Genomic DNA, 25,064 nt, shown 5'->3' on the forward strand with positions numbered 1-25,064 from the left:
TGCCACAATAGTATTAGGTTTCCTGTTCACTTAAACTCCTTAAAACGAGCTTATCTATACCATTTACCGTACATGTACCATTTATACCTGACGTAGAATGTTTTCTTTATAACTGTAATCAACCAGTTAAAACCTCCTGAAAGTATGACATGAATAATGGAATGTATACTAACTGGTTCTTTTTATTTTCTTGTTGTTTTACTTTAAAAAAACATTTTTTTTCTTTTAAGAAAAAAATTTTTTTGTTTTTGTTTTCTTTTTTTTGTTTGTTTATTTAAGTAATCTCTATACCTAACGTAGGGCTCAAACTCACAATCCAGAGATCAAGAGTCATACGCTCTGGGCTCCTGGGTGCCTCAGCTGGTTGAGCAACCGACTTGGGCTCAGGTCGTGATCTCGCAGTTCTTGAGTTAAAGCCCACATCAGGCTCACTGTTGTCAGGACAGAGCTAGCTTCAGATCTTCTGTCCCTTACTCTCTCAAATAAAACAACAACAAAAAAACCCAAACAAACAAGAGTCATTCACTCTGCTGACTGAGCCAGCCAGGTGTCCCTAAAATACTTTTTATTTGAAGAGATTGTAGACTCACATGAAGTTGCACACACAATACAGAGAGGTCCCTTGTACCAATCACCCAGTTTCTCCCAGTGGTAATATCTTACATAACTAGAGTTATCAAGACTAGAAGATTGACATTGGCACACTACAATTAACTAGCCTTCAGTCCTTATTCACACTCACCGGTTTTTGCATGCACTCATGTTTCATTTTCTTGTATGTCCGATGTGTATAATCCTGTGGTGTTTAAAAAAATAATTTTAAGAATAGTTTGGATTTACAGAAAAGTTGCAGAGATAATAGAGGCTTCCCATATAGTTCTCACCCACTCTCTCCTATGACATATTATGAATGATGATATCTATACAGTAGATTTGTTACAGCTAACAAACCTACTTTGGTATATTACTATTAATCAAACTCCACATTTTATTCAGATTTTACTAGTTTTCCCCTAGTGCCCTTTTTTAGTTCCTGGATCCCATGCAGGATACTACATCACATTTAGTCATTACATCTCTTTAGACTCATCTAAACTCTGACAGTTTTTCAGATTTTCCCTTGTTTTTAATTATCTTCATAGTTTGAGGAATCCTGGTTAGTTATTTGTAGAATATCCCTTAATGGGACATGGTTTAGTTTGTTTGTTGTTTTTCTCATGATGAACCTATAGCTCGGATTATAGGCTTTTGAGAGAAGACCACAAAGGTGCCATTTTTATCATATTGTATCAAGAGTACATGCTATCAACATGACTTACCGTGTTGATGTTGAACTTGATCACCTGGCCGAGGTCATGTTGGCCAGGTTTTCACTGTAATTAGTCTCCTCACTTTCATACTCTATTCTTTGGGAGCAAGTCCCTCAGCACAACTTATATTCAAAGGATGGGGGGATTTCAATTCAACTTCTTGGAGGGGGGATTATCTACAGAAATTATTTAGAGTTCTTCTGATAGGTACTTTTAAAGTTTATGGAAACCGCATGAGTACTGATATCAGTCTAACGTATCTGTTCTTTGCAGGGTGGGAAACCCCGTAAACACCGGAAGGATCGGCTACAAGATTTAATTGATATAGGCTTTGGCTATGATGAGACAGACCCATTTATTGATAACTCAGAGGCTGTGAGTAATGTATCTTTAATATAGCAGCAATTCTTTGTTTGGGATAGAAGTCAAGGATAAAGTTACTAAAATAGTTCAGTATTTGTTTTTACTAACTAATCCCCTATTGACGTCCATCTAAATTGTTTCTACTTTTTTATGTGCTTACGAACAGCTGAGCATCTGTGTACGTTTATCTTTGTGTACTTGAATAACTATGTAAGATAATTAGAGAGTGCAAATGTATGTACAGGATAAATTTCTAGCAGTGGGGTTTATTCATTAAGGGTATTTACATCTTGAATTTGTATTGATATTCCCAGACTTGGGTAGGTGTAATTTCAAATGGCTTCCAGATAAGACCCATATGAATTTGAAGATTGGAGCTGCTGGGTTGAAGTTAATCTGGCAGACATCTTTAAAATGTGCTTCATTTTTTCATTACTGCCAAGCCTTAGTACAGTGGTGGTGATTGATTGCCAGCCTTTATCAAACCCTGTTTTGTTCCAAGCCCTACAGCTTTTTCCCTGGAATCTTCTTTCTTTTATAAAATGAAGAGGAATTTAGGAGAGCATTTAAGGACTCTAACAATCCATTGATCACATAGCAGACAAATGCAGGCATATTGTGTTTGGGGGTAGGTAAGGTGTATGTTCTTACATTCTTCTCAGTGCACTGGAGAAATCTAAACAAACCCTGGACTTATGGCATCCTCTGCATTGTTCAGTGATTACTTAGAATACACAGAAAGGGACACCAAGGTAAACATTGTAGTACTACCCACAAATTAGTATTTCTTTTTCCTGTTACTACAGTGCTTGGTTGTATAGATGATGATAAGGCATATAGTGGTAGGAGAATCATAGAACTTCCAGCAGGAGGCATACTGGATACCCTGAGTTGTTTCAGTGTTCTGACATAAACTGGTTTACCATACCAGACAGCCTGTTCTATAGGAGTAAAATTTTGACAATGCCCTTTGGAGTAGAGAAGCCTTCTTGTTACCAGAAAGGTTGACAAACCTTTTTGTAGATTAGGGCATGGGATGTTTTTAAAAGTCTTGACCTTGATTTGAAATACAAGTCAAAATTCCTAGATTCTAGACTCAGCTCGGTTTCTAAAGATTTCTAGACAAATCTTTTAGCATTGCTCAGTTTTCTCTGCTACAGTCAGAATATTTGAATATGGTGTTTTTCATACTGACTTTTGCAACCCATAATTGGATTACATATCACTTTAGAGAGTGTGGCCAGCATTTTTAACAAAAGTGAAGTAGAATAGAATAGGAGCTATCATAGTAAATCATAGTAGATTATGTGAGTTTTTTTTATGTGTGTGTGTACACACTGGGATTTGATGTGTAACATATTTCCCACTTGGGTTATGGTGAAAAAAATTTGAAAAGTACTGCCTTAATAAATAAGGGTAAGTTTTGTATGTAAAAGTTGTTGAACAAAAATTATTTTATTAGTTGCTGACATTTAGAGGACAAGGTAGGTTCCTGTTTAGTAAGAGGAAATTGAACTAGATTACAGGTTGTTTATTGACTCACAAAATAATTTTGTATTGTTATTCTTACAGATTATTGGGTTCTTATGAGATAATTCAGACATAAGACAATTATTATCCAACCAAATGATTTTCTGTTCTTTTCATTGATTGTAAGCTTTCACTGTTTGTAATTATTTGATAGTGAAAATAATCTGGTTCTAATTAATTTTCAGAATCATGTACCACTTATAAATTCCTGAAAATAAATGCTTTTAAAGATTATTTTTAGTCTCACTTATGCTGCCACGTTTTGTGAAGACTGAAAGAAAATGTTTTTCTTTATTTACTAATAAATAATAATACCAGGCATGAATAACACTTTTATTTAGTTTGTCTCTTGTAAATTTCACTAGAACGTTGTGAAGTAAGTGATGTTGTCACTGTTAGACAACCCCAAGATATCCATGTTAAGTGATTTCCTCTGGGTCACGATTGCTAATCATTGGCAAAGGATCTAAATCCAGGCCTTCTGATTCTCAAGTTCAGCGTTCCATTGCCTCTTAACACATTCTACTTGGACGGCTAAATTAAATATGCATAAAGAGCTTGTTCTCCTGGAGAGTGTTCCGATAGGGAGAGCTTAGGAAACACTGCAGCAGACCGATGTTGAACACACCCATGTTGCTATGTAACGTGGTGATGAATGTGTTTCCCACTGCATGATGTAGTGGATGGTTTGGGATACAGCCAGAGCCTCTACCATAAGCTTATAAAATTACTCTGGGGGTTCTTATCCTCTCTAAATTTGGTTTTCACTTATAAAATGCCTTTTTTGCCTCACAAAGGTATCAGGAGGGCCAAGTGAAATAATTTATATGAAGAAGCATTGTAAATTATAAAGCAGTGTAAGCAAAAAGTAATGTTTGTCACGGTTACACATTTCCAAAATAATTACTACAAAGTCTTTTCACTTCTAATTCTTTCTCTTCACTTCTTTGCTTACAGATAGTACCGGACCCTTTCTGAAGGTCTTACCCATAGATCTTTATAGTAGCCCATCAACTGAAGCAACAGGAAAGGGATTCATTCCTTTTTTTGACTCAGTATGATTAAACTGGAAATTCTTTTTCTATTTACCATTTAATTTAAAAGGATACAGGTTAAAAGCAAAAACTTTTGCATGTAGCCTTAATGTTCTTACAGTAACTAGTACATTCCCTATATTCCTTGTCCAGTGCAAAGGATCTGCTTAAAATCTGCCTTTCTTAAAAATATAAAATATGAAGAACCTATAAAGTAGAGTTCTGGGGACCTCAGGTAGCAGGTATCTTGCTTCTATTAGATAAGTAACTTGCTCCTTTTTTCTCAGCCACTATGGACTCCCATCATTTGGTTAAGATTGACCCTCATTTAATGTTTGCTTTTGTCCATTTTCATCAGGTGAGAAATGATAAACTTTAAAAATCCAAGCTTAGAGGACATCAGCTTAAGTGTTATTTTAGGTCAGACCTTCTATCTAATTTAGACAATTTGCATCTCTTGATCCAGGCAAAGTACCTGGCTCATTATAGTGTATGCTTACTGAACTGGGCAGTTATTTTTCTGTTGCGTTTTTAAACACATATGTTATTTTATGTTTTAAACTTTTAAACAATTTTCTTCATTTAAAAGCTTAGAGCTAAGACATAAGAAATAACTTTGTTATTTATAATGTTATGTATAAAATTATATATTGATATGGTAGGAAATGAAATTTATTCCTTTTCTGTATGTTTAGTCATCTATTTTAACTTGTTTCAATTTCTCATCAGAATCATTTGTCTTTGGGGCACCTGCCTGGCTCAGTCAGTAGAGCATACGACTCTTGATCTCTGGGTGGCGAGTTCAAGCCCCACGATGGGCATAGAGATCACCTAAAAAATAAATAAAGGTTTGAAAAAAAAATTTGTCATTAAGAATAGTAGCAGTGATCCTTAAATTTTTCTCAGCAGATGATGGATATACTGAGGATTTGCTTCATTATTCCAGAATTTCCTTTCTTTATATATACTGAGTACTCTGGGCTCATTTTTATCCTAGATACCAACTTTTTCTAAATTTATTCCACAAACATCCTCATTGCAGTCAGTTTTGTAGTTAGGATTTATGGATTTCTTTGATGTATTTGTAGAATTAATAATGGGATATATCTGAAACATTTTATTTTAAATATAGTATGACGAATTAGTTCCTGCTTCTCTAACAACAAAATATGGAGGCTTTTACATCAACACTGGCACTCTGCAGTTTCGCCAAGCTTCAGATACTGAAGAAGAAGATATTACAGACAACCAAAAGCACAAGCCCCCCAAAGTGAGTTTATCCAACACTGCAGTGGTAATGAGAGTGTTCAATAAATACGGTATACTTTTTGAATTTACTTGTGGATGTGAGAAAAAGTAAAATGCTAACCATTGTTTAATAAATCTGTAGTTATTTACCTGCTTTGAAGTAAAACTTATGTAGATATAGGGAAAATTGATATTTACATCATATGTAATTGTATTTTCTTTTAAGACTTCTCTCTCCATATGTGGTCTAATAATCTACTGTTTGGAGGTAAGGGTAAGTTTCTAGGATAGGTTAAGACTTGGTGTAGACATTAGCTTTCCCAAGACAGCTAATTCTATTTAAGATATATATGGTTTTAGGAAGTGAATAGTGTGTCCTTAGGTGTTTCTTGAAGCGTGATCCAAAGACTGACTTGTGCCAGAATCACCAAAATGTTTGTTAAAAACTAGGCAGTACTCAAAAACAAAAACAGGTAGTGCTCATAGACCCCAAGAGTCTGCATTTTTAACAAGCATTTCTAATGCACACTGAACTTTGAGAAAAAACACTGCCCTAGATGCTAGATGGCTAATCTAGCGAGTAAAGCATTGATCCTCCGTTAAGTGATACTTTCTTTATCATTTGCAGATTCCCAAAATAAAAGAAGATGATATTGAGATGAAGAAGCGGAAGAGGAAAGAGGAAGGGGAAAAGGAGAAGAAACCAAGGAAAAAAGTCCCCAAACAACTGGGGTATGTAAAATTAAACATCCCAAGGGAACTAGGGTCAGAGCGTGACTAGCTGCCCTTTTGGAAAGATCTATTTAGCATTCATTAACCCAGCTTAGCTGGGACTAATTTAATACTATATTTAAAAGTGTCAATGACCATTAACTTACATTTTAATAATATTAATATGTATTAAGTATAAGTTTTTATTAAAAAATAGAAGGCTTTGTCATCTAGAGACTCATGGTGTTTTAGATCAGATTTACAAATTAGTTCATTAAGTATTTTGGTCGTTAAAATTTTTTACCAACAAGAACTAGTTTGAAAAGATGGTATAAATGTTGAGCAAGTTGTTTTCATCTTTTTGTGCTAAAACTAAACTTATTAGATGCCTGGGGATTGAGGACTGGCAGTAGTCTATGTGTGAATGATTTATAGTTGTTTTAGTATTTAAAAAGTCATTTATTTAGCTCTTCTTTAACACCTGTGACTTTAGGTAATGATATCACCTCTAAATACCAAGTAGAATTTCTCGAAAGACTGAAGTCATAAGAATGAAATGTTTGTACCATGCGTCCATAAAATTACCAATTGGTCTTACTTTTCCATGGCCTTTTTTTGGAGAACCAAGGGACGGAAACTGTGGCAGGCTGGATTTTCTTCCCTTCCTCACCAGGGGAGGTGCATCTGAACTTTGGGCTATCAGTATTCAAAAGCTTGATGTAGGGAGGTATTTATTCTCTCCTAAGCATGAGATTTTAGTGAACCTTGAATCATTAATTAAGAAAAAACATATATATATTACTAATGCATGTTTTAAATTCTCATTATTTACAAGTAAATTTCTTTAATGCCTTTTAATGAATTTGTTATTTTCTGAAATCTGTAGCGTATTCATGCAACACACACTTATTAAATACCTTTTATATACTAAGCATTGTTCTGGTTTCAGAGTATATAACAGTAGATAAAACACGGGCCTGCCCTCAAGGCACAAGTGATAGTTTCGATTCTGTAGTGCACCTAGAAGCGTGTATGCCATAGAATGTAAAAAAAGATTTCTAGAGAAAAGTGTTAACTATACTGAGACACCTTTCCCCCATGGTTCCTATAGGGAGAAAGTTGTCATAGAAAATGACACATATGTGATTGCCTCACATGGCTGTTCCTAGAATGGAAGGTGAAAATGATCAGAAGGTAGTGGCAGAATAGGGTCTGAAAGATTTTATATTTCTTTGGCAGTTTGTAGCACAAACCACCTGGGGTACCAGTTTGAAGGTGTACTGTGTGAGCTTCTCTGGTTGCTTATAAGGCAATTCTGTTTTCTCAAGTACATTTCTTTCTTCCTTCTTTCTTCCTTCTTTCTTCCTTCCTTCCTTCCTTCCTTCCTTCCATCCATCCTTCTTCTTTCTCTCTCTCTCTCTCTCTCTCTCTCTCGTGCGTGTGCACATACACACTTGCACACAAGCAGGGAAGGAGCATAGGGAGAGGGAGAGAGAGAATCTTAAGCTTGCTCCATGCCCAGCGCAGAGCCTCACTCGGGGCTCGATCTCACGACTCTGAGATCATGACCTGAGCTGAAATCAAGAGTCAGATGCTCAACCGACTGAGCCACCCACACACCTCATAAGTGCATTTCTTTACTTGGTTAATTCTTTAGGTGACTACTTTATAGATGTGCTAAAGAATGTGAACATTCCAAAAAGAGTAGTTAGACTTCATAGACTTTAATAATCCTGAGTTACCTTCAGTTTTGTTTCTTTCTGTTGACTTTTGTCCTTTTGTTTTCTTCACTCTGGTGGCCATTTGCCTTTTGACCTTTACCAAGTGAGTCCAGATGATGATGAAGGTGCTGTTGTAAAAGGATGATGTAAGAAGAAATTTGCTTTCCCACCCATCAAATGACCGTTTTGATTATCTGTGCCTCCTTATTTACACGGGCTTTAAAGTAAAATCCTACACAGCCTAACTGATCCCTTTTTTCTTCACAGAGTTGTGGCTCTAAATTCACACAAGTCTGAAAAAAAGAAGAAACGTTATAAAGATTCTCTTTCTCTAGCTGCCATGATACGAAAATTTCAGAAAGAGAAGGATGCATTGAAGAAGGAGCCTAACCCCAAAGTCCCAATGAACTTAACGACGTCCTCTCTGAATAAGACCCCCTCCACTGCCGTAGCATTGGGAAGTGATGTCTCGGACTTAAATCTGAACACTGCTGATCCGGACCTCCCCATTTTTGTTGGCACAAATGAACATGAACTGTTTCGGGAAGCTGAAAATGCCCTAGAGATGCTAGATGATTTTGACTTTGACAGATTACTGGATGCTGCTTCTGATGGTAGCCCCCTCTCTGAGTCAGGGGGAGAGAATGGAAACACCACCCAGCCAACCTATGCCTCTCAGGTTATGCCCAAGGTGGTGCCTACACTCCCAGAGGGTCTGCCTGTCCTTCTTGAAAAACGCATCGAAGACCTCCGTGTAGTAAGTGTAATGATTCCCTTGTTTCTTATTTGCCGCACAAACATAACAATAAATGCTTTTTACAAGGCAAAAATACGAACCCACAATCCCAACACCCATATAAACAATTTTTAATTTTCTGTATTTCCTTTCAGGCATTGGCTATATTTATAGGCCTTTGATTTTAAGTAGAAGTAGGTGTAGCTATAGTTATAGCATGATATGGGTGATTGTTTTATTATTTCATTTCAACTTACAGTTTTCATAAATATAATTTTTATTGTAAAAGAAAATCATGTAAACACAACAGAGGGAAGGTAGGGGCAAATAGTAACACTGCAGGAGTGTACCTGAACGTGGTCCAGACTGTATTGACATCCGGTTTTTTTATAGTTGATTTTCCAACTAGTCCTTTGTACCTAATCAGCACCCTTAGTAAGCATGCATTGTTCCCACTAGTACTTGAGAGCTGAGGTTTTAGCATGTCACATTAGATACCTCTCTAGATTGGCTTGGATTCATAATCTTTAACTAGCTGCAAATCCAGATAAATGTCATCACACTTACCCAGTTAATCTCAAGGAGATAGTATTTTGACTAAAAATAACACGCCAAATCTAGCTTAAAATGACCTTCTTGATTACTTGAGGATTTGAACCCGTGCCATATTTGAACCCATGCCATATTTTAGTCCCATTTTTTCCCTGACTACAAAAGTAAAACACACAATACAAAACATATTTCAGGAACACCTGACTGGCTCAGTCGGAAAAGCATGCAACTCCTGATCTCGGAGTCTTGAGTTTGAGCCCCATGTTGGGTGTAGAGATTACTAAAAAAATAAATTAAAACCCCAAAACACCAAATATGTATTTCATACATATGGAAAGGTTCCCCATAATCTGACATTCATTCCCCACCCCCCAACAGAGGTAACCACTATTAACTATGTATTTTTTTGGATTTTAATCCATGCATTTGCAAATGTTATATTATTATGAAAGATAATTAATGGGATTGTAATGTATGGACTGTTCAAAACTTGCTTCTTTCTCCTAGGATTAGTGTAATCCAATTTAAGTCATGTTTTAAAATTTACTAATAATCTTTTTATTGTATTTATTTCTCTTAACTTTTCCTAAAATTTAAATATCTGATTAGGGGAGTAATTAGATTTATCTAATTTTTTCAGTAACTGGCCCACAGATTTTATTTAGTAATTCTGTTATTTTTTCTGTTTCATTCTTTAGCATTTCTTCTAAACTTGTGACTTAATTGTAATTCCCTGTTAATTTAGTTACCCTTATTTTATTTTAATGAACTTCATTAGTCCAGAACTTAGAGAAGTGTGTTATTTTTTAACTTTTTTTAAAATGTTTTTATTTACTTTTGAGACTGAGAGAGACAGAGCATGAGCAGGGGAGGGGCAGAGAGAGAGGGAGACACAGAATCCAAAGCAGGCTCCAGGCTCTGAGCTGTCAGCACAGAGCCCAATGTGGGGTTCGAACTCATGGACTGCTAGATCATGACCTGAGCTGAAGTCTGACGCTTAACCCACTGAGCCATCCAGGCGCCCCTAGAGAAGTGTGTTAAAGTATCTCATTGCCAATATTTCTTTCTAAAAATTTTTAAAAAATGTTTATTTATTTATTTTGAGAGAGAGAGCGTGACCAGGCGAGAGAGGCAGAAAATTTCACACTTAACCAACTAAGCCACCCAGGCGCCCTTATTGCTAGTGTTTCTTAGGTTATAGCTTGTGTTTACCATAGTTTTTGCTTTGTTTATTTCTATGCTGTGTTGTTTGACCCATAAAATTCTTGATGACTAGATCTTTTTTGTGATAATTATCATTTGGAGGTGACTTTTTGTGCTATTAATGCCTTTCATCTTGAATTTCGTTTTGTCTGATTTACTATGGACTTTTTATTTTTACATAGTATAGCTTTTCTTATCATTTACCTTCAACCTCTTTGATTTTCTTTATTTTAGCTCTTTCTCTTATAAGGCAGCATAAAAATGGAAATTTGTTTATGGACCTCATTTGAGTCTTTTTCCTTTAACAAATGATTTTAACTTCTTCTAGTTGTTATAATTATGTAATTGATCTTTGTCATTTTCTTTTTTATTCTGTTTTATTACTTCCTCCTTTGTTTTCATTCTTTTGCTATTTTCTGTGCTTATTTTTTGAAAAGTATACAGTTTCTATAGTTTCGGTAATAAATGGGTTTTTTATTTAACCTTTTTAGCTACTCTGTGTAGGAAGTATGGGTCTCATTTCTTTTTTATGGTTCAGAAACTTGAGGTAGGTTATAGCTTGGTCAGGTCCACACAAGTAGTAAGTAGTAGAAATTTAACTACAGTCCAAAGTATGGGCTTTTTGCTCTGCCATTTTGCCCATTCCTAAAATCTTTAGTTTCTTCTAAATTTGAAAAAGTGCTTAGTGATGCGATCCACATTTTTCAAGATGTAATTAATAATAATAGCTGCTGTTCATTTAGCAAAACTTGTACTCTGTCCTGAGCATGGACGGTACTGCCGGGTGTCCCAGAGCAGTTACCAGTCAGGAGGCAGCCCTGTGACTGCACTCAGTGTGCTTCACCTACTGTGCAGTCTAGTCCTCCCACAGTCCAGTGACGTACATAGTGTTCTTCCGTTTAATGGACGAGGAAACCAAGGTTCAAAAGGTTTAAGTGCTTTGCTCAAGGCCACATAATTTTTAAGTGTCTGAGTCATGATTTGAAGGCAGAACCATGGAGCTCTGTAGCAGGCACTGTGCCTCTGTGTTATATGCCGTTCATTCTCACTTAAGAAACAAAACTGATTAGTAATGAGTGTGTTACGATCTTGTAAAAGCATTGTCTTCCATACCAAAAATTATTCTCTGTCTCTGTGGTAGCCCTGCCAGGGTTAATATATCTGTTCCATTGGTAGGAAATTATCAATAAGAAGTTTGATTTCACTTACTGGTATCTGTGACTTCTATTTTTTCTTTGAAATATGAGATGGAGGGGTGCTTGGGTGGCTCAGTTGGTTAAACAGCCGACTCTCGAGTTTGGCTCAGGTCATGATCTCACGGTTCGTGAGTTCAAGCCGCGTGTCTGGGCTCTGTACTGAGAGCACGGAGCCCACTTGGGATTCATTCTCTCTCTCTCTCTCTCTCTCTCTCTCTCTCTCTCTTTCTGCCCCTCCCCCGCTCATGCATGCTTTCTCTCTCTAAAAGTAAATAAATAAACTTAAAAAAAAAGAAATATGAGATGGTATTTTTTCTTTAGGAAGTGAGATTTCATCCTTGGCTTATATGCTTATGTCTGTATGATAAGGAGTTGCTTCTCATGACTCTTTTCTTACTGTGTAATATTCTTCCACTGTTCACCTTCTTGACTTTTTTTGATTCTCTTTCTTGACATTTAGTTTTCCTTATAGCTTTCGTGTATTTCTGCCTGCTGCATGTACGCAGTTTTCATTCTTTCTAATAAGTACTAAGGCACGTCTTAGAAATTTTCTTCTATTTATTACATGTAAAACTGTCAAATAACTTGATGGATTGACATGGTCAGCATATGGCTTGCTCAGATTATTAGATCAGATTTCTTGATGTTTTCCATCTCATGGATCTCAACTACATCCTTTGTGATTTTCCCAGTAAATTTTGCTTATGGTAGAGTGTCTTGGTTTGTACCCTTGGTTTCTGGGCACCTGGTTAAGGTGACAATAATCATGAAAATATTATTCTTAAGCTCATGGCATTAATATTTGCTTCTCCCTTGATAATAATCTTGGCTGGGGCGCCTGGGTGGCGCAGTCGGTTAAGCGTCCGACTTCAGCCAGGTCACGATCTCGCGGTCCGTGAGTTCGAGCCCCGCGTCGGGCTCTGGGCTGATGGCTCAGAGCCTGGAGCCTGTTTCCGATTCTGTGTCTCCCTCTCTCTCTGCCCCTCCCCCGTTCATGCTCTGTCTCTCTCTGTCCCAAAAATAAATAAACGTTGAAAAAAAAAATAATCTTGGCTAAATTTTTTTGTTATTAGTAATTAGGTAGAACCTAGACTGGCTGCAGTTAGCTGAGTATCTTTGTACAGCATGGTCATGTTGCACAATTGAAATCGGAGGGCTTGTGGTCTGAGTCCTGGATCCATCACTTATTAAGTAGTGTGATTTGGGAGGGAGAAGGAGGCGGGATTAAAAAAAAAAAAAAGTAGTGTGATTGGGGGCATGCCATGTAACCCTCTGACAGATTTAGGTTCCTTGTTTGTATAATGGGGGCTGTCATACCAATGTCATTGGCTGTTATGAGGATTAAACATGATAATGTGTGTAAAATAGAGGATATCAGACAGATCTTCTGTAGACAGTGTCTGTAGAAAGTGAGCCATCTGCTTTCTGTTATGTTGGAGATCACAGCAGTAATTAATAAAGCAATGGATAGTCAAAATGCACAAGATACTCAAAGCACGAAAAAATCTTGTATTTGGGATGCCTGGGTGGCTCAGTCAGTTGAGCATCTGACTTCAGCTCAGGTCATGATCTCACGGTTCATGGGTTCGGGCCCTGCGTAGGGCTCCGTGCTGACAGCTCAGAGCCTGGAGCCTGCTTCGGATTCTGTGTCTGCCCCTCTCCTGCTCATGCTCTGTCTCCCTGTCTCTCTCTCTCTCAAAATTAAAACAAAAAAAAATTTTTTTTAAGTCTTGTCTGTATAATTTTGTTAATTTATAAAGATTGAGAAAAATTAAGTACAGATATAATAGAAAACAGTGGTATATATGCTAAATTTGTTTCAACACTCTGTAATTGCCTACTCATGTCAGGTACTAAACTGAGTATGGATGATCCAAAGGGAAGTAAATCACAGTAGCCTCACCCTTTAGAAGCTTATTCTTTCCTAAATAGATATGGAAACAAATAATGTGTTGAAAGCGGTATTGACAATCCTATGTTTCTCTAGGCTGCCAAACTTTTTGATGAAGAAGGAAGGAAAAAATTCTTTACACAGGATATGAATAATATTCTTCTGGAGTAAGTAATTCTCTTCTTTGATTAAAAAACCTAAAAAATTATTTAAACTTTAAGAACTCATTTAAAACTATAGTTGAGTACAACTTTACAGGTTGAATACTATTTTAGATTTAAATGTATTTTTTTGTCACTTTCTATGAAAGTGTCTTTCTGGAACAGCTCTGAGTGGTCATGTTAATTTTGGTATATTTTCCTTCTATTTTCATTCAGACTTGGGAAAAATAATTCCATTGGTATCTAGCAAGGTTGTAGACAAACATTTGGAGACAAATGGAAAGTATGGTTTAAAGAAGAAATTCTGGTTGTGAGGTAGGAGAGAGGCAGTGTGGAGAAGAGAAAAGGAAGAGTGGGAGGGGGAGGCTGAAGGCCGACATATGATACAGATTGTATTGAAATTAGTGACAGTTTTTACTCTCAGCTGGAGTTTGATACTAACAAAGCTGCACTTTCTAAGTTTGTGGCCAACTAAGCTGTCCTTACAAACCTAACGGCTTGTGAATTCTGACCACTGGTTATAGCATTTGAGTGTGTAATTAATTGCTGCAAGCAGAACTGGGCAAAAAAACAATCCTGGAGAAAACAGCACGTTACTCCTCTTTCATGAAAATGATGTATGCCTGCTCTTAGTGGTTCAGTAGTGTTATATACAAAGAAACAAGGAGTGTTTCCACTACTGTGTGTGAGGCTTGTCTTTTAAATATACAATGAAGGTAGTTTCTCATATAAAAGATGATGGATTGGTTTGTTTTGATAACTGTTTTTAATTAAGTACAATCTCTCTTTTCTCTGGAATACTTAAAAGATCTTTCTGGTCCCCCATGGACCCATGAAACACCTAACCTAGTATGCCACCGGTATGGTGACAGGAATTTCTTGTTCCTGTTCTTCATTTTAGCCAGGGATTTTCAGACTGATTCTGTCTGCCTGGAAGCAAGGCAAATGTTTCCTGTCTGCGCCAGATCCTTTTACCTGGCTCCCTTTTCACCCCAGATTCAATGAAGAGTGTAACCATTACTCATCAGAGCTGTCCCAGATTCCACAGTCAGGAATCTGACTAGCTCTTCTTTTTCTTGCCACTTGAGAGCCCTAAGTTTACTAGAGCAGGTCCTTTTCCTGTGACTGAGACCATTGTTTTTTATTTTACTCTTCTGTAAGAGGGTCCCTCTTTTTCTCTCCTGAGAGAAACAAAGGACCATCCTTGGGACCTAACATCTCAAATAAGCAGAATATCAACATTCCATTAACAGGCTTCTCTCTTTCTTGCTCTTTCTTTCTTTCTTTTTTTAAGTAATCTCTGCACCCAATGTGGGGGTCACACTCACGACCCCAAGATCAAGAGTCGCATGCTCTACCCACTGAGCCAGCCAGATGCCCCCACCACCCCCAGCAGACTCCTCTTAATCTCTCCATGTCTGTCTTAAATCGTCTAATTTTTTTGGAGCCCTATTTTTATTTCACAGAGTGTGCCTCCAGTTCTACAAGCCCTAGTGCTCAGAGTTTATTTTTTTTCCCTTTTAGTCACTTATTTATGCCCCCTGGCCTCTGTTCCCACTTTCCTAAATATCCCTGATTTCTTTGGACTGAGTTGATCTTCTAAGGGCATGTGGCATGTGATTATTTTGAGTAGTAAATTCCCATGAAATGATTCACATGTATTGGCTCTGCCTCACCATTGCTTCTTTATGATGGGGAGAAAGGGAGGTAAGTTTATTGGAATAGGGAACGCTTTTTCTTTTTGCCTAATTGAGTTTGACTTGGATCAATAAATATACAGCATGCCGACTTGATCCTCCCCATTTCCTCCTTTACCTCAAGCAGACATTGCTAACAAAATCTTAATGCTCTTTGCCTGTGATCTCAATCCAACCTGAGTTCTGTTCAACAGATGCTCTAGGAAGGTACTACCAGTCCCAGTGGACACTTGCAGTGAGCCCTGTTGTCTGCCATCTCATTGTTAGACGCTCCTTTAAGGAGCTCATGAATGAGTATTGACTTTTGAATCTCAGTATGAATAGACTTATCAGTTGGTCTGCCTGTCTCACCCTCTCTGACATAAAGGAAAGTTACCAAAGTGAGGGGGTTGATCCTCTGCCACAGCTTTCCTTAACTCTCTTGAGGGATTACTTTGCATTTGGAAAAACGAACTTGGAACCACATCTTTAACCTATGCCACACCAGGCGTTCTTTAGGTAACACTAGAACCAGCCCATCTGAATAAAGTCATTCAGGGAAGAAGGGATCTTTTGAATTCTTGCTATAAAATAAATTTTCGATTTTGAGTTTGGGTTACTGCTCCCTAAGTCTTTCTTCAGTTACTAGTTTCAGTGGTTCTGTTATATGGATAGTATTGGTAGGGTATCTGAAATATTTGAGGAAAAATTCAAGAAATTTACTAGATTCCGGGGGCGCCTGGGTAGCTCAGTCGGTTAAGCGTCTGACTTCGGCCCAGGTCACGATCTCATGGTTCGTGAGTTCGAGCCCCGCATTGGGCTCTGTGCTGACAGCTCAGAGCCTAGAGCCTGCTTCAGATTGTGTGTCTCCCGCTCTCTCTGTCCCTCCCCTGCTCGTGTGCTCTTTCTCTCTCTCTCAAAAATAAATGAACAGTAAAAAATTAAAAGAAAAAAAGAAATGTACTAGATTCCGAATTTATTTGGACTTAGGTTTTCTTTTACTAGTGTTTTTAAACTGATTGACTAAGATATGTATTCTGTTTTGTTGGGTTTTTTTAATGTTTATTTTTGAGAGAGAGCATGAGCCGGGGAGGTGCAGAGAGAGGGAGGAAAACAGAGGATCCAAAGCAGGCTCCATGCTGTTAGCAGAGACCTCGTCATGGAGCTTGAACTCAGGAACCGCGAGATCATGACCTGAGCCAAAGTTGGACGCTTAACTGACCGAGCCACCCAGGAGCCCCTGTATTCTGTTTTTTAAAAAGAGGGAGAAGGGTGCCTGGCTGGCTCAGTTGATAGAGCATGTGACTTGGTCTTGGGGTCAAGATTCCAAGCCCCACATTGGGCGTAAAGCTTACTTAAAAAACAGTTATTAAAGGGGCGCCTGGGTGGCGCAGTCGGTTAAGCGTCCGACCTCAGCCAGGTCACGATCTCGCGGTCCGTGAGTTCGAGCCCCGAGTCGGGCTCTGGGCTGATGGCTCGGAGCCTGGAGCCTGTTTCCGATTCTGTGTCTCCCTCTCTCTCTGCCCCTCCCCCGTTCATGCTCTGTCTCTCTCTGTCCCAAAAATAAATAAAAAACGTTGAAAAAAAAAAAACTTTAAAAAAAAAACAGTTATTAAAAAGAGGGAGTTGATGGGATGGGAAGATTTATTTATGTATCAATTATGGTGAAATGATTGTATTTCTAGAATTTTGTGTGAAAATATAGGTAAGACTAAGCATTCCTGAGCCAGAAGAATCTTTTTTATAAAGTTGGCCATTGCTTCAGCTTCCTATGCTTCCTATGCTTCCTATGTTGTGTTTCTTTGAGCCTTCTTCAGAGGCAAATGAGAGCCTTGTACATACAGATGGGGGTATAAAAGTGGGTTTCAAACTTATATACTCAGGAAATCCAGTGTTTGTCCTCCAGTCATTATCAGCAGGTGGTCCCAGTATATTTTTATCCATTTAGAGCCTGTAGTAATCTCATGCTTTTAATTTATTATCAGAGGGTTGAGACCCAGTCATTGTAACATTCTTGCATGGATATCTGCTTTGGGGACAGACTTTACTTAAAGAAGGAAAGAAAAGACAAGAAACCTGGTAGAGAGAAGGGGTCAGACTCAGGAAAGTTCATTGCTTTGGGAGAACCTTTATTTTTCTGAAATGTGAAAATACCTGAAATTCAAACTTTGATTGGCATGTGTTTTTAGTCATCTGCAGATCCTTCTTAGACCTTAGAAGATTGTAATTCTTAGGAAAAAAAATAAATAACTGTATGAGGGATGTGTGTTTAAAATATACTGCTGTCAAGTAGGATTTTGTATATATTTGTGATAGACCAGTATAGTCTATAACCTTAAGGGTTAATATGCTTGTCTCATTTTTCCCTAGTATTGGCTTAGCAGCAGGGAGTCAGTTCTTCCTGTTTTCGAGTTTCGCCCTCTTTGGAAACCACTTATTTTTTTAAGTATGTCACTGAGTCAATCTATTCTTAATTGAAATCTCTTACTACTTGGAGTTTCTATTTTATCTTCAGCCTCAACTACCGTTTAATAACAGGGCAAGCCTAGAAAGCCTCCTACCCAGAGTCTAGACTTTTAATAAAGCTTCACGCATAATTTATTTAACCAAATGTTTATACACAGAACTCATGACAGTAATGGTTGTTTCCCATATGATCCCGTGCATTTGACCTTCTGATTCTTATAGATCCTAAACATTTTTCTATTTGTATATTGTATTTGACTTCTTTAATACCAAGCATTTTCTCTTGCCAATGCTAAGAGCATAGTTTTCCACATTTCACTGTTTCTGAACTTGCAGTGTATCTTCTAAGTGATGGATATATTTGATAGGCAGGGTTTCTTCCCCAAAAGCTGTTAACTGAATCTATTTATGAGAATTATTTATTAAATCTGTCTATACGTTGTCCTATCATAGAATGTGATGATTTGGATGTAGTTTGTTGCCAAGAGCTCCAGTTAAGTCTTGGTCTTCAAATTAGCATCTGTTCCTATCTTCCTACAATAGCAGCTGCCAGATTTAGTGTCTTCCATCTTGGGAGAAACCTCTGTTATTTCTTGGCAGACTTGTCCAGCTGGGAATACGGTGGCTGTTAAAACTCTTTTCCTTTTTTTTTTTTTCCCCTTCTTTAAATAACTATTAGGCTAAATACCCATTTAACAATTTATTTTTGATCTACAAAACTAATTTATAAATGGAAAGAGGAACTGAAGAATTGGAATAAATTGAGCCAACTATTAAGTATCTAATTTGTGCAAGGCAGGCATAATAAGGGAGACAAATGGATAAAACAGTCTGTATGTGTAGCCAGAAGAGCTTTACCTCTTCTGGATCTGCAGTTTTTTCAGACACCTCTAAGGAAAAAATATTCTAAGAACTCACTGAAACTGTGTGACTCTCTAGCTTAGCAATTGTGGTGGGGGGAGAGGGGATGTGAATATCTATCTCTTAGAGGAAATGAGGTTTTGGTTAATAATGGAGTTCCTATGCTTTACCCAAAAATGTAGGCTTTGTCCCTGTTCATCAAAAAATTAGTCACCAGACTACTTATGTTTATATAAATTCTCTGTATATTTTTTTCCTTGAAAAGTACTGTCTAGGAAATCGTGGAAAGATAAAACAAGAGAAGAGTCATTGCTTTTACCTCCTTGCTTATGTATTAGTACCTAAAAGAAATTCTGTACTATTTATTTGTTGTTGTTTTTGTTCAGCATTGAGTTACAGCTACAGGAACTAGGCCCTGTCATTCGTAGTGGTGTCTACTCCCATCTTGAAGCTTTTGTGCCATGCAATAAAGAAACACTGGTGAAACGTCTAAAGAAGTTACATCTCAACGTCCAGGTAAGAAGAGGAACAATAATATCTGTATCTGGAGTTTTATAACCTATAAAGAGACTAGTTTCTATTTGGGACTTTTGCATATTAGTTGCTTTATACTCTTAATTGTATGTATTGAATAACCATAGGAGGTTATTAAAGGCATAGAAAATCTCTTGAAAAAAATTACTTTTCAACAGTTGAAAAGGCTAGACGAGAATGTTTCCTAAGCCGTAGATTCCTGGACTGGTAAACTAATGTCAGTTCCACAGGTGATACAACTTTGCCCTCAACAAATATCTGACAGATTTATAACTCGGTTTTCTTATTACTGAAATGGATCTGTACAGATTTGTTCATGCCTACGTTACAAAAACTGAGAAAGAATCACAGGGTTACGTGTAAACTTGGAGATTTTTTTGTGTGTAATCATCCATATTTTGCTAGATTCTTCTCCCCTAAAACACCACCAAGTAATTATCTAAGTTTGAATGCTTCCAGTGGTCAGAAACTTATTTCATTATAATATCAGAAAGTTCTTCTGTGGGGCGCCTGGGTGGCGCAGTTGGTTAAGCATCCGACTTCAGCCAGGTCACGATCTCGCGGTCCGTGGGTACGAGCCCCGCGTCGGGCTCTGGGCTGATGGCTCGGAGCCTGGAGCCTGTTTCCGATTCTGTGTCTCCCTCTCTCTCTGCCCCTCCCCCGTTCATGCTCTGTCTCTCTCTGTCCCAAAAATAAACGTTGAAAAGAAAGTTCTTCTGTGCACTGAGACATATGCAGGTGCTTTCCACCCTATTGGTCCTGATTCTACCTTTGAGTCCATTCATAAACCTAATTATTTGTCACCTTCATGGCTTTCATGTTTTTGAAAGCTTGTATTATGTCCCCTCCTTCACTTCCATATAAGGTGGTTTTCAGTACCTTCACTGCCTGATGATTTTTCCCTTATGATTTATTTGATTATTTATTTTTTAAATATTTATAACTTGCAAGGAATAGGAAATAATGCAGTTTAAGACAAGAAAGGACTTTTTTTTTTCTATTAATAAAGGTATTTGATGGAATTAAAAGTACATACGAGGGGCACGTGGGTCGCTCAGTCAGTTGAACATCTGACTTTGGTTCAGGCCACGATCTCACAGTTCGTGAGTTTGAACCCCACATCGGGCTCTCTGCTGTCAGTGCGGAGCCTGCTTTGGGTCCTGTGTCCTCCTCTCTCTTTCCCCCTCCTCTGCTCATGTGCACACGCACTCTCTCTTTCTCTCTCTCTCAAAAACAAAACAAAAGAAAACAAAAAAACAACCAGAAAGGGATGGGAACTGATCATTTGGATTAGCTCTTGTTTTTCTCTCCCTGTGTCTTATTTTTATCCTTTTATGTGCATCTGAAAATAAGATTACTTCATTCTCAAGGTTTTATATTATAGAAAGGCCACACACAGAGACTGACTCAACCCTCTCATCCCAATCCAAGTTTTTGGATCAGGAAATCTGATTATACTATGTTGGGTCAACCTAAACTTTTCTGGTCAGAGGTTGGGAGTGACACAGCACAACATGGCTGGCCAAGGGCCTCCATAGCTGATGGGGGAATGAACATGGTGCTCAGGACCACTAGTATTAAGAGCTGATTGGCATAGAATTCTTTATTATAGGTATTATACTTCTGTTAATAAAATAACTCTTTTGAATTCAGAAACTGTAAGTTCTTTCTCAACGTAAAGCAGAGTAATCAACAAATGAAATTTACTCGAGGTCACAGATTTTGTGTGACCTGGCTCCTTTTTTTTTTTTTTGCATGGCTCCTTCAGACATTGACTGCTGGAGCTCACTGCCATACATTCAGGTGACAGACATGGGTACCAGTGAAAAAAGGAACTAGAGGCAGGAGAACAACTTTTCATACATTATAAAATATTTTCTAAGGGGCATTTCAGATTTGATGTTTGAAGTTATTTAATATTCCTGTTCTTCCTGTGGAAGACATCTATCTTAACCTTTGATTTTCTTCATATGGTTTTATCATGTATACTTTATTTATTTATTTATTTATTTATTTATTTATTTATTTTAATGTTAATTTTTTGAGAGAGAGAGACAGAGCATGAGCGGGGAAGGGGCAGAGAGAGAGGGAGACACAGAATCGGAAGCAGGCTCAAGGCTCCGAGCTGGCAGCGCAGAGCCCGATGCGGAGCTTGAACCCACTGTCTGTGAGATCATGACCTGAGCTGAAGTTGGACACTCACCTGACTGAGTCACCCAGGCGCCCCTGTCATGTATACTTTTAATCCCTAAATACTATATTATTTGATTTTGCATGTTTTTGAGCTCCGTATAAATGGAGTCATCCTGTCTCCATACTTTTCCTCTGCAGCTTGCTTTTTTACACTGAACATTATGTACCTCAGATTTAGCTATGTCTTTACCTGTGGAGGACTCCAGTTGTACTGCTCTACAGTGTGTACACTGCTCCATTCTGTTAATACATCCCAGTTATTGTGTCTTTTTTACGGCTGATGGATAGGTGGGTTGTTCCCAGGCAGATAGTCGCAGCTACAGAATTAGGAAGTGATCGCCTAGGAACCCTGATACCGGACGTTCACATTTCTTTTAATAGGATTTTGTAGCAGACACTGTAACGTGTGCAGTAATGTTTGTTAACTGGTATGCATGAAAACAGTAAGAGTCTTCCAGTTTCCTCTTTCTCTTTGACCTTGACCGTGTAACTTTGCTTGCAGCGTAAGTCACAATTGGTAACAATAAACGAAAGAACAGGATGCCAACGTCCAGTCGGTTGTCACCCAAACCAAATTATGTGTTCTAGTGTTGCAAAGCAGTATCTCCTCTCATGGTACCCCATCAAAATGGGGATCAACCGGTAGTAGTCTGCATATGTAGATTTTGTTCTTTACTTAATTTTTTATGACATTTGAAGTGTCCGTATAATTTCTTGGCCAAACGTGGGGCATTTTTAAGAATGTAAAGGAATATGTTATGTGTCAACTCTACTCGAATAAAACATTTTTTTTATTTTTTATTTTATTTATTTTTTTAATTTTTTTTTCAACGTTTTTATTTATTTTTGGGACAGAGAGAGACAGAGCATGAACGGGGGAGGGGCAGAGAGAGAGGGAGACACAGAATCGGAAGCAGGCTCCAGGCTCCGAGCCATCCGCCCAGAGCCTGACGCAGGGCTCGAACTCACGGACCGCGAGATCGTGACCTGGCTGAAGTTGGACACTTAACCGACTACGCCACCCAGGCGCCCCTAAAACATTTTTTTTAAAGAAACAAGTGTAAGGAACACTATTAATTATGCTGGGGTGATTACCAGGCACAAACTAGGATTCTCGTTGGCTGCCTGGGAAGTATGGTCATTCTAATTTTATATCCAGTGTGCCTCCTGAAGACTGAGTGCTGTAGAAGAAATGTCCGTATTTAAATATGCTTACATTTTAAATCTATAATTAGTGTCTTTTGAGAATCTGCTTGCAAAATAATTTTTTGTAAATGTATTTAAAAAAACTTGTAGTATTTTTTTTTTTTCCCTCAGGATGATCGTTTAAGAGAACCTCTGCAAAAACTGAAACTGGCTGTTAGCAATGTCATGCCTGAACAGCTATTTAAATACCAGGAGGACTGCCAAGCTCGCAGTCAAGCTAAGTGTGCCAAGTATGTACCTCTTCTGTTTGGACTGGCTTTTGCATTTGAGAAATATTTTTAGCTCTTAGGGATTGGTCTTATGTGGACTTTATGACCAAATAGAAATCCACATATGCCACTGAAACAGTATAATTGAATATTTTCTAAATGACACAACACTTCCCATTCAGTTGCTTTGATGTGAAAAGCAAAAGTTCTCTTGATCTAGTGGATGGGTGTGATGAAAGTAAGAGCTGGCGCTGGTCGGGTATTTCCCATGTCACCCAACTTAACTGGCTGAAGTCAGTATTTTCTGAACTCAAAGATAAGTGATCATGCCCTTAAATGACACAGCTTGAAGACCTAATTTACCAAACTACTTTATGATGCTCTTCAAAACATTATGTATAAAGGTAGATTATTTACTCTGCCTTTTGAGTTAACATTCAGTTAAGCAATTTAACAGGTGTCTCTGGAGCATATCATAGGCACTGTTGGGTTAGAACTTCGCTTCATCAAATCTTTTTCATTTTTAGGTTGCAGACAGACGAAGAACGAGAGAAAAATGGATCCGAGGAAGATGATGATGAGAAACCGGGGAAGCGTGTCATAGGACCAAGAAAGAAATTCCACTGGAATGACACCATCAGGTAAAATTTGACCAAAGCCTTCACTTTTAACCAAATGGACAATGCGGAACTAAGGTTTCTAATAAAAAGAATATATAGTAAATGGAAGAGTAGATTGGCAGCAACCAAAAATTGGTGTGTAGGAAAATTTATTCAAGAGAAGTTTGATTTGGTCCTGGTATCTTTAGAGTGCTCTCACTTTTATTTTCATATGCTACTTTCTATAAACTAATCTTCTAATTATTAAGTCAGTCATATTGGCTTCAGAAGGTGAAGTACTCTGTATACATCTGTAATCAGTCATCTTTTTTGACCAATATTTCTGTACCCCAAATAGAGGGTTTGGTTGCAGGACTATCCCTTTCAGTCTTTGGTGCCTAGATGAAAGGTATCAAAGGAAATTGTTTCATATTGGGGATTTGGCTGTAGTGCAATGAGTGATGTGTGTTGGAAATTATTTATCTTCATGTCATCTGAATTCTTGAGATAATATTCTTTATTATTGCTGTCAGATTTATGTGCTTAAAAAGAATCTGTTTCAAACTTACTTTTCCACAATTTTGCAGTCAGATTTATATATAAATATATATTTTTAATCTGTTTAGAACTTTGTTATGTAACCTTGTTGAGATCAAATTGGGATGCTATGAGTTAGAGCCAAATAAAAGCCAGTCCGCTGAGGATTATCTTAAATCCTTTATGGAGACAGAGGTGAAACCATTGTGGCCTAAGGGCTGGATGCAGGCAAGGTAAGAAATATGACATCCTAGATTTTATTTTACTTTCTTATTGTTGCTGTGTTTAAAGATACATGTATAGAGACAAATATGTGACATTCATTTTGCTAAGAACCTAGTGTGTTTAGCGTTCTTTATAGTCCTCTCAGATGATCTCTGCTTTGAAAACTTGAGGCACTGAAAAGACAAAATGGTTAGTCACAGGGACGTGGAGATACAGAGATACACATAAAGGTGACTTTTTTGCCAACCACTTTCTCTTTTTTTGCACCTGACTTTGCTAATAGAGAAAATGGGTGGAGAAGTAGATGGCTATAAACTTTGGGAGGGGACTTCACATAGGTATCATGAAGATAAGCGTAGAGCTGAATACAAAATTGAGAGTGTAGAAATAGAGACACACAACCTTGGGTTCTGTTGTCAATAGTCAATATAGAGTGGTGTCTCAAAAATGCATAGTCGTCCAATTTAAACCATAAAACGTTAAGAATGTTAAGATAGGCAGCTGTCGCAACCAGTTAAATCAACAGAAAACATCTTTTGATCTGTTAAAAGATTTAAATAAATAAATCTTCTGTAAAACTCCCTGTAAGACAGATTACTGAATTTACTCTGTGCCATTATAACTTCCATTTGATAAATAAGCAAGTAATAGACTGTTGAAAACCATGTGAGTAAAATGAGAAAGTGGTTATCATTATCTGTTACACAAAAATAATTGTGTCCTTTTAACTTTTGCAGAATGCTTTTTAAGGAAAGTCGGAGTGTACATAATCATCTTACTTCTGCTCCGTGAGTAAAACAGACTCCATAGTTCTTCATTTGTTTTTACTCACATTATGTGCTTTAGTAAACAAAAGTACTATTTATTAAATGCTAGGCAACATAGTACTTAAATGTACATTT

The 25,064-nt window shown here is 37.6% G+C and overlaps 1 protein-coding gene across 4 annotated transcripts in view; it reads left to right on the forward strand.

Annotated features, from left to right (window-relative positions):
- UBN2 (ubinuclein 2) overlaps positions 1-25,064 on the forward strand; it is a 72,217-nt gene that overhangs the window by 25,900 nt on the left and 21,253 nt on the right. For 2 of the 4 annotated variants that reach the window (XM_030308536.1, XM_030308537.1), the window contains exons 3-12: positions 1,584-1,685; positions 5,370-5,507; positions 6,114-6,217; positions 8,185-8,674; positions 13,592-13,662; positions 19,046-19,175; positions 22,704-22,822; positions 23,329-23,442; positions 24,027-24,170; positions 24,900-24,950. In XM_030308536.1, coding sequence (XP_030164396.1) covers positions 1,584-1,685; positions 5,370-5,507; positions 6,114-6,217; positions 8,185-8,674; positions 13,592-13,662; positions 19,046-19,175; positions 22,704-22,822; positions 23,329-23,442; positions 24,027-24,170; positions 24,900-24,950 — 1,463 coding nt within the window. The remainder of the gene's footprint in view (positions 1-1,583; positions 1,686-5,369; positions 5,508-6,113; positions 6,218-8,184; positions 8,675-13,591; positions 13,663-19,045; positions 19,176-22,703; positions 22,823-23,328; positions 23,443-24,026; positions 24,171-24,899; positions 24,951-25,064) is intronic. The other 2 variants (XM_030308539.1, XM_030308538.1) reach the window with 2 other exon arrangements.

Source organism: Lynx canadensis, chromosome A2 (assembly GCF_007474595.2).
Source record: "Lynx canadensis isolate LIC74 chromosome A2, mLynCan4.pri.v2, whole genome shotgun sequence".
NCBI lineage: Eukaryota > Metazoa > Chordata > Mammalia > Carnivora > Felidae > Lynx > Lynx canadensis.